The sequence below is a fragment of the Limulus polyphemus genome, unplaced genomic scaffold (genome assembly GCF_000517525.1).
Source record: "Limulus polyphemus unplaced genomic scaffold, Limulus_polyphemus-2.1.2 Scaffold12, whole genome shotgun sequence".
Taxonomy (NCBI): Eukaryota; Metazoa; Arthropoda; class Merostomata; order Xiphosura; family Limulidae; genus Limulus; species Limulus polyphemus.
This window is the reverse complement of record NW_013665622.1, coordinates 1,903,888-1,914,555: the sequence shown is the minus strand read 5'-3', so window position 1 is coordinate 1,914,555 and position 10,668 is coordinate 1,903,888. Positions and strand designations below refer to the sequence as shown.

The following is a 10,668-nucleotide window of genomic DNA, read 5'->3' as shown; positions in this document are numbered from 1 at the left end:
CATGCTTTTCATGATGATTTATGATAACAATATCCTACTTTAATTGGACCACGGTAAGAATCATGTGTTGCAACACGTTTTTAATGATAGTTTTTAATATAACATCCAAGTTTCGTCTGCACCATGATAAGAATTGCACCGTTACACCATGTTCTGCTAACAAATCGTGATTCTGTATCCTGCTCTATGATATTCATACGAAAAATTTAGAGCGCTCCAGTACGTTCATGAACCTTGTAATAAGTGATATATGTAGAGGATCTGATATTAAAGGGATAATTCACCAATGTGTCAACGAACCTTGCCTCAAGTAATCTCTATATGTTAGGTGATGTTAAATGAAGAAGGCACCATTATCGTAACAAACCTTGTTATAAGTAATTGTCAATAATATTTTATATAAAAGTCCAACAGCGCATCACTAACAGTTATTGTTTTTGTTTGGCTGTTGTGTTTTTGGTTTATTAACTATTGATATATATATTCACGATTTCGAATAAACCGGTTACAAGTAGCTTCTAAATTGAATAGTCAAGGCTTAGGTATTTATTATATTTTAAATTACCGTCTGAATGTTATGAAATAATTCTCCACTTGTAATAGTGCTTTTAATGTATAATATGATTGTTTTTGTATAATTCAAACAAAAATACAAGACACTTGGCTTTGATACATCCACACGTATGTCCAGTAGTAAACATGAATATCACTTTACATCCACACGTAGGTCTAGTAGTAAACATGAATATCACTTTAAATCCACACGTAGGTTTAGTGGTAAACATGAATATCACTTTACATCCACATATAGGTCTAGTGGTAAACATGAATATCACTTTACATCCACACGTAGGTTTAGTAGTAAACATGAATATCACTTTAACAGACATTTATCACACCTTTACTTGTTCTATTAAATTCATGGCTCTTAACATAAAATAACATCGAGATTATACAATTCGTCTTTTACTTTCTTTTTCTCCTTAGTTGTATTATTATTAACTATCAAAATCAACTGGTTACACATGGACAAGTGCCAGTGTTACAAATGTACATAGCATCTAATAAGTGTGTGTGTGTGGGTGTTAAACTTCGGGCTGTTTTAAAATACACAACTTTATTCACAAAACTATCCTTAAGTGTTATGTCGATAGTTTAAGTTTTAATATTTTCTTATTAACTTAAAAGAAATAGAACACGAAATAGGTTTTATCGCATAAAAACTATAATTTTTGTCCTATTACATTTATGGTTTTCTAAATTTCAAATAACATTTGTATTGCTTCCATTGTAATTACCACATAACCTATTAATCTATTTAGTTAGCAATTTGAAGAGAAAAAATCTAGCATGTAAGTTGCTGTTTATGAATTACATTTAACTTTCCTTCAGTATTCGCATTTCACAATTAATGGACGCTTTAGATATTTAGAGCCCTCCAGTGGCCCAAGCAGTATGTCTGCGGACTTACAACGCTAGAATCCGGGTTTCGATACCCGTGGTGGGCAGAACACAGATAGCCCTTTGTGTAGCTTTGTGCTTAATTACAAACGAATAGTTATTTAGATGATAAATTTATTTTCCCACCAGGGAATTTTCCTTCAGTGAGTGTGAACCATTCAAACACTCGTGCGAGGCTTAACTCGATTTTAACTCACTAGTTTCTCCTTCTTCGTCTCTCTCTCTTTTTAAACAATCAAATCTTTTAAAAACTGACAAAAATAAACATGTTAAAGATTTAACTGGTACTGGAAGACTGAAACAAAAAATTTAAAAATGATTTAGCTTTTAAAGATGTTCTATAATTAATTGGATATAAGCATATAGTTAAAGAAAGGTTTCTCTGATTTTGGGTTCAAGTCAGCAAAAAATAATGTGATCTTGTAAATTTACAGGTAATCCAGGCTTGAAAGGCGAAAAGGGTGATAAAGGAAAAATAGGATTTACTGGAAATACAGGACCAAGAGGACCTCAGGGCTTTTCTGGAATAACTGGACCAATTGGACCTAAAGGTTGCGCTGTTTATGTTTAGCCTTTTACTTTTTAAAGTTCAGCTTTTTGACCATAATTTTTTTAATTCTTTTTTTTTCTTCTTACAAAGGAGAATTATTGTTTGCGTTTTTTTTTTTAAACTAGATAAAAATTACTAAGAAAACAAAATAATAATGCAGAAATATGTATCTATTAAATCTTGGAATTTCTTGAAATTCAAAATGTCAAGAATTTAAAAAATTTAAGAACTCATAAAAGTTAGATATGCAGCTCTCGTGTTAAGCAAATATCACCGGAAACATTCCAGAAAAAAAAAAGAATCATGCAGAATTCAGATCATATTTTATAACATTCTGTTTGCATATTAGTGGAAATAAGACAGTATTTTGATGGAAGAAGTACATTTTATAAACATATTTATAAAGCAGTATTGTGACAAGACTTAGTTATATCAAAGCATGTATACTATTAATTATTCATCCTTCTGATTTTTTCCCCTTTAATCCTAAAATACACAAGATAGTCTGTCTTATTTTATAGCCAACATTTACTTTTTAATTTATTAAAGGGATTACCTAGCTGATCGTTTGTCTAATTTACATTTTCACAGTTTTTCGTATCTTTATGTGCTTATTATACCTTTGAGATTGTTCTTCAATTATTCTATTTTAGAGTACTTTTCTGTTTGTTGAACTCATATTAACTATCACTTGTTTTACCTATTTCACTTACTGTGTACGACCTTATGTTTTTTTTTATTTTTAATCATTAGTTTATATATTGAGTACTTCATCTTTTATTATAAAATGGTGTAGGAGAACCAGGAGAGCCAGGTATACCGGGTCTTGATGGTCGAGATGGTCTTCCTGGTGAACCAGGTTTAGATGGTGTACCTGGACGCGATGGCGCAGACGGACTTCCAGGAGTAGACGGTATATCTGGTATTCCAGGAACGCCCGGAAGTCCAGGCTTTAATGGAACAGATGGTAAGGAACAAAATATTCCAAACTTTGTGTAAATTTAGTTTATGTATCTTGTGCATCTTTGATTCTGACAGATACAGTTTGGATGAGGTTAAAAGTCCAATCCGGCTCACCTGCTCTGAAACCAGATTTTTTTTTTTAGATAACTTATAAGAACGTCGTACATTCTTGAATGTAGAATACTACAAGAACAATCAGTCTAATTGAAGCTGGGTTAGTGAATCTTGTGGGAAAATGCACTTAGCCAACTGTGATCGATAAGATCATTACTCTAAAAGCAACTGAATTACTAGGACTACTGTTATTTCTAATGATATTTTTCTTCCACAGAATTACTTGTAGCTTAACTAAGAACTTCTTCATAGTATTTAATGCTTTAGTAAATTGAATGAAATTTGCTGGGTGGAAATGTTTGGAAATTAACCTTGCTTTTTAAATCTCTCTGTTAAAATAATGCTTTTTTTTGTACTGTCTTAGAAGCTGTATACGATAATACTTTTGCTCTGTAAGTATTTCAGTTAAATTTCATAATTTATTTTCTGTTGACTTCATAACCCATAATATTGTTGGTACATTTATGCTTAAATGATACAGTGGAAAAACTAACATCATATGTAAATTTTGTATCGATACTTTGATTTTGTTCAAATAAAGAAAGGATGTAAAATATTGTTACACAGATTCACAAAAATTATTAGCTTTAAGCAAAAACTCACTAAAAATTAAAATTGTAACTATCAGAAATGGATAAAATGTTTTGTATTAAACGAACACACTATAACTTTTCAAAATAAACTTGGATTTCTCATAATCAGGCCCCTAATGACTCAGCGGTAAGTCTAAAAGTTTATAACGCTAAAAACCGGGTTTCGATACCCATGGAGGGCAAAACACAGGTAGCCCATTAATTAGATATCTAACCAAATTCACCAGCACACTATTAATTAGATATCTAACCCAATTCACAAGGACACTATTAAGTTAAAATGAAATTTTATATTTTTAGTAATAAATAGCTGCTAATCATTATTTTATTAAAATAATTAACATTAGTTTTTAAGCACTATACTTTGTTCATTCAGGCCATTTTTTCTCACATCAGAAAAAAACCGGCATAACCAGGTGGTCAGGGCGCTCGACTCGCAATCTGCGAGTCGCGGGTTCGAATCCCCGTCCCACCAAACATGCTCGCCCTTTCAGCCGTGGGGGCGTTATAATGTGACGGGCAATCCCACTATTCGTTTGTAAAAGAGTACCCCAAGAGTTGGCGGTGGGTGGTGGTGACTAGCTGCCTTCCCTTTAATCTTACACTGCTAAATTAGGGACGGCTAGCGCAAATAGCCCTTGTGTAGCTTTGCGCGAAATTAAAAAACAAACAAACACATCAGTAATAGTCTTTTATATGATAGGCAAACTTTATTTATTGCAAAACACGTTAGTAGTTTCAGTTCTGAATTTTTAAAGGCTTGTCTTATTAAACTCATGAATAATTCATTGTGTTGACTGACAAGAATATAAGTCTAAACCATTGACAATAAATAGAAATTCATATCTTTGCTTTACGAAGTAAACCAGCATGAGTAACCTTCAGCCAGTATGAACCTGTACTTATTACCATCATGAAATACAGTACTTTATACCAATTTATAGGGCCTGGCATGGCCAGGTTGTTAGGGCACTCGACTCGTAATCTGAGGGTCGCGGGTTCGAATCCCCATCACACCAAACATGCCAAACACACCCTTTCAGCCGTGGGGACATTATAATGTGACGGTCAATCCTACTATTCGTTGGTAAAAGAGTAGCCCAAGAGTTGGCGGTGGGTGGTGATGACTAGCTGCCTTCCCTCTAGTCTTACACTGCTAAATTAGGGACGGCTAGCGTGTAGCTTTGCGCGAAATTCAAAAACAAAACCAATTTATAGATATCAAATATAGTATTTTTATGATACTTACTATGTTTTAACAATTACAGGTGGGGCGTACGTGTGTGTATTCGCGTATTTCCCTATCATCTGCAAAAACACGGAGTACAGACATAAATTATTTATATCCAAAATACTGTGAATAATCTTGTATTATATTTTATGACAGCGCGTTTGACATTCATTTTTGCAACTAACATTTAGATGTCTAGTTTCCCATCATCATTATTACATGTTATAAAATTGATTTTTTGTATTATGGGAAAGGCAGCTACAGTAAAGCTTACTAAAGTATGGTATACCTTACAATATCTTTATTGCTCGAGGACTAATTACTTGGCATGCTACCATTAAGGTATAAAAAGGTCGCTAATACTCCACAATCTTGAGTTAATTGGACAGTTGTTGATCATGAATACGGATAAAACATGAAAACTGGTTAGTTATAAAGTCAGTGCGGCCAAACCCTCCTCCTACTTATTACAAACGTTTACAAAGACAAACAGCTACAAATACGATCAATCAGTCAATAAACTATGTGAAATTAAATATAGAAACTAAAATTTAAAACTCTATGTCTTCGTTTACTTTTCATAAACTACATGAGTTAAGATTTTACAGAATGGCTTTAAGCGTATTACGTGTTTTATGTGTCGTAAAAGTGGTTAGTCATCATAGTTTTAGTTTAGTTTTTGTTTTTACTTAGATATTTATTACGTTTCGCCCCCTAATGGCACAGTGGTTTGTCTGCGGACTTACAAAGCAAGAGCACAGATAGCCCATTGTGTAACTTTGTGCTTAATTACAAACAAAACAAAAGCAAATTACTACGTTTTATTTTACAGATAATAAGACGCATTTAAAGGATCGCTTATTACAGATAACAACCTTATATCTATTTATTAACTTATTAGTGAATTAGTCCTTATGTGAGTTCATTTTCAATAATAGCTTTTGTTCTGCAGTTGACAGTTTGAAAGTGGTTGACGATGCAACTCACGAGATTACCTAAACAAATATAGATATATATATAAACATAAAAAAACGATTAAGAAATTAAAACACTTCTTGGAAACATGTACTTTAATCACCTAATTTATGATAGGATTTATGTAACAATTAAATACTATATTATAAAGCTGTGAAATTTTATTTTCTAGACAATTATTTTTTTCTGCTGGTAAAAGGTGTATTTCTCTTTCTTTGAGAGACTAGACTCTTTCGCCATAATAACAATCCTTAGATGCAGCTGAACACGTTCTCTGGATACTCACACTATCATCAATGTCGGATAAAAGTAGACAAAGTGACGCAAGACGTATCATTAACAGTTTCAGCCGCTTACTGGTTCGTCATTTCTACTGAGATCGAAGCAAACTTTTACGTGTTAAACTGAAAATGACAAATGGATCTTCCTGTCATATTTATTGAATCGGATAATTCACGCTGAGGATGCACCGATAAATTATTCTGTCATCAACTTCCAACTTCAACAGTGCTCACAGTAATAACAATTCGCCAGCATGGCTCTCGATCGTTCAGTAATGTTAGTACATATCTGACTTTTTTTTTGTTGTTATTTGTAAGTCTGCCATTTCATTTGTCTTGATTTCTGTTAAAAACAGCAGTTCAGTTGAATTTGAAAAAATGCTTTTCATATAACATAATCAAAACGTAAATCAAATAAATAAACAGTGTGGATTTATCTAAGTATATCTGACAGAATGTTTCGTCATTTTTCAGATTGATATTATAATATTCCTAACTTGAAGAACACTCGTGACATGGCAATACGTTTGTAAACGTACAAGATAACATGTCAACCACAAATTGCTGGTCGTTAAGTCATGTGAAGTTGATATGAAATATTTACCGCGTATTTTAATCGTTCATTTGACGTTAATACGACTCCGAACAATTGTTGTCATCAGTCATTACCAAGTGCATAAAGACTAGTTAATAAATACGAAACAACCCTCAAGTGCTTACTAGGACTCAGATAATATGACTTATTAACTAAAAAGTTAATTTCCATTGTAAGCATTTTCCTCATCCTGAATTCGCTTCCAGTTTCTCTCTACTCCAGTGCGGTTTATTTGAGTTTAGGCAATTCCAGTAGAGTTGTTTGATTATAATCAGGCTCTCAGTAATGTATGTGAATATGACTTTAAGTTGTTTGTTTTGGAAGTTTGCGAAAAGCTACAGAAAGGTTATCTGCGTCAGCCGTCCATAATTTTGAACTGAGAAATTAAAAGGAAGGTAGCAGCTAGATAAAACTCTCAATTGGTAACTCTAATCGAATAATACAATTTGACTGTTACCCTCATAACGCACCTACGGCTTCAAAGAGCGGTGCACTGTTTTGTTTTGAGATAACGGGACGCAAACCATGGATCCCTAAGCTCACAATACGGCACGTTAACTACTAAGACACACTTGGCTCATTATCACGTTAATATTTTGTAGTTTAGTATTGCTAGAATGGATTTCAAGCTCATGAAAAGTAAGGTTAGTAGTACTTTGAAGTCTACAAAAACGCTGTGTCGTTCTGGCAAGTAAATCTAACAAAATATGAAACCAAGTTTATTGATTTTGATAATTGCACTTATATATATCTATTTTTTTCATTCAAGAAACTAGCTATGTTTTTTTTCTTCTACACACTGCATCTAAATACACTTATTTATTCATTTTGATAATTGCATTTATATATATCTATGTTTTTCATTCAATAAACTATCTATGCTTTCTTTTCTACACACTGCATCTAAATACACCTGTTTATTCATTTTGATAATTGCATTTATATATATCTATGTTTTCATTCAATAAACTATTTATGCTTTCTTTTCTACACACTGCATCTAAATACACCTGTTTATTCATTTTGATAATTGCATTTATATATATCTATGTTTTTCATTCAATAAACTATCTATGCTTTCTTTTCTACACACTGCATCTAAATACACTTGTTTTCTTTTGTTATTAAATTATTTTGAATTACTGTGTGAGTGCAGTTGTTTGCCTTTGATTTTTAAACAGAAATTATTTACTTAGAAATAGCGTTTGCTTTTATGCTACAACTTTACATATAACTAGTGTTTGCAGTTGGCTAGTTGATTTCTTAATACTACTTTAACATAGCTTCCACTCATACATTCACAGAAAACTTCATTTAATTCTCTGACCAAAATAGATTAATCATGTGTGTGAGCCCCATGAATCCGAAGGTGTTGTCATAACTTAATGGGAAAGGTCTCTCCGACAGTGAAAGGGATATATAATAGATATATGTATAGATAGAGCATCGTTATCAAACACCGTTTTTTTGGCTGGCTATTCAAATGCATCTGACATCACATATATTAACATTGGAGATCGAAAGGGAAAACATCTGCCACTCTTTTCTCGAATTTAAACAGGTAAGCATGGCTTTAATGGGGCTTGGAGCGAGAACTGGGTAAAAATGAATTAATGAAAGTGCATGCTGTGATCTGATGAATTGGACGAGAAAAGAATATGTAGAAAACTTCATGAATTATTTGACTTTGCTTTTGTTTTTCTGACAGCACTGGAGTCCGTGTATTGGTGTAGGGGACATTTACGTGGTGGGGACTGAGTCCTTTAGTTCCTTTATAAAGGGGAATAACATCCAGGATGTATCTAAGCTGCCTATCATGTCCACTCCACATATCCACCCTGTTGGACAAGATCTTTCCAAGTCGATACTGCAAGTATTCGTCTATATTGCCCAAAATTGATTAGAATAGAATGTCATTGATTTCAATCATCTTCCTTGACTAAGGTTGGATCCGGAACTCAATTAATTTGACCATATTTGAACTGAATTTTAAAATTGAAATATAATCCTCAGCTGACATCTGTAAATCGATTGCAGATCACATTCTTCGTCCCTTGGGCTACAATTGTACAAGACATCTGTGGCACGCTGGGTCCATGCTGTAATAACGGCGAAAAACGATCCAATCCTGAATTAGATGAGGGTCTTATTAAACTGTCCAGTCAGTCTCGTTAACACTAAAAGTACACTAAACTGTTAAGTTGATGTGGGTATGTCTGCCCTTCTTTCTGAACTAGTATTCACTTTAAAAGTAATAGACGTAATCAAGAGAGATGTCAGAAAACGTAAACCATGCCTCATATTTCCCCCCTTTATTATATTTTATTTCAAAATGTTGCAAAAACACTTGTGAGCAAAATATGACAAAATAATTTACTGTACATCTATGATAAAACAGTATAGTTAGTTGATGAATTTTTAATACTGCTTTGCTTAGTTGAATCGTGTACGCAATAAAATATGCATTGGGTTATAAAAATGTCCTGATAGAATACTTAAGTGAGTTTCGTACCCATAGCAACTGCATCCTCAGCCATCATGTAGAGTTTCGGCACGATGTATGTAGTAATGCTTGTCATCGGTTCTGCAGCTCGTGGGTTCAAATAGTTCCACGTGATTGGCTGGCCATTTTAACGTGTTCTGTTTATGTTGAAAAGTCGTACAATCCTTATACTTTTAAAGTAAACATTGTACAGAATTTAATCTTATTTTTGTTTTACATCTTTATTACCAGAACTTAAAAATAAATTATCAAACAGGAGAAGTAATCTTTCTCTCGGATATAGAGATTTTATTTATTGTGTAATAACATACTAGCTTATTACTTTTCGTGTTAGTTTGTTCTACCACGCTTCAGAAGAAACACTTCGATTTATACTAAGTCTTTAGGCTGTTTGATTTATTAAAACAACAGCATTGTTTCTGAACATTTATTTGCTGTAGAAAAAAAAATCACTTCCGTCTTCACGCTGTACTTGAACTGGATTACATTTTTTATCAAGGAAAACTTTGTGTCGAAAAGGGAATAAAACAAAGATAAAATATACAAAATTTGTAGACGATGTCTATAACATAACAGCTTCCCTTATAAAGTTCCCATGCTGTTAATTACCTCAAAAATGTACTTTTAACAAATTCAAAACCCAAATTAAGTCGATTAAACATTAGTGATAAGTCAAAATTAAAGGATTTGAAATAAATTGTAAGTTGTAATAAGTTGTCAGGAATCATATTAATTTATACAACGCTTTATACTTTCAACTTGCTGATAATTATCTGATAATACTATGTCAATTTGCGCTAAAATAATAATTACTGCTATGACTCGAAGCGATTTTTAACAGACAGATATAACGGCACAGTGATATGTATGTGGACTTATACTGCTAGAAACCGGGTTTCGATATTCGTGGTGGGCAGAGAATAGATAGCCCTTTGTGTAGCTTTGTGCTTAATAATAACAAAATATTCAGATAGATACCACATTAGCGCGTGGATAATAGATTAAAGGGCTTAATATTTTAAAAGGAAGAAGCTATTACACACAAATAACTCGAAATTGGAACATATATATAAGTTATATTATATCAAGCAAAGTTTAGAAAACAATATTCCATAATATAAAATGTTCGAAGAGTAATGGAGTACATAGGTCTGCGGATTTAAACTTCATAAAAGTTGTTTTGTTTTTAATAACGTATTTTCCAAAATTAAAAAAATAATATTAATTTTTGTCTATCACCTAAGGATTTTTTACAAATCGGAAAGAAAAATAAACTCTTATTTAGATCGAATTGTTATTTCGTTCACCACAATGAACATTTTTTTAATTTGTTTGTTTGTTTTGAATTTCGCTCAAAGCTACACGAGGGCTACCTGCGCTAGCCGTCCCTAATTTAGCAGTG

The 10,668-nt window shown here is 32.7% G+C and overlaps 1 protein-coding gene across 1 annotated transcript in view; it reads left to right on the top strand.

Moving 5' to 3' along the window:
* LOC106478823 overlaps positions 1-10,668 on the top strand; it is a 76,186-nt gene that overhangs the window by 33,054 nt on the left and 32,464 nt on the right. Inside the window, exons 3-4 of the mRNA XM_013939398.2 lie at positions 1,896-2,012; positions 2,808-2,978. Coding sequence (XP_013794852.2) covers positions 1,896-2,012; positions 2,808-2,978 — 288 coding nt within the window. The remainder of the gene's footprint in view (positions 1-1,895; positions 2,013-2,807; positions 2,979-10,668) is intronic.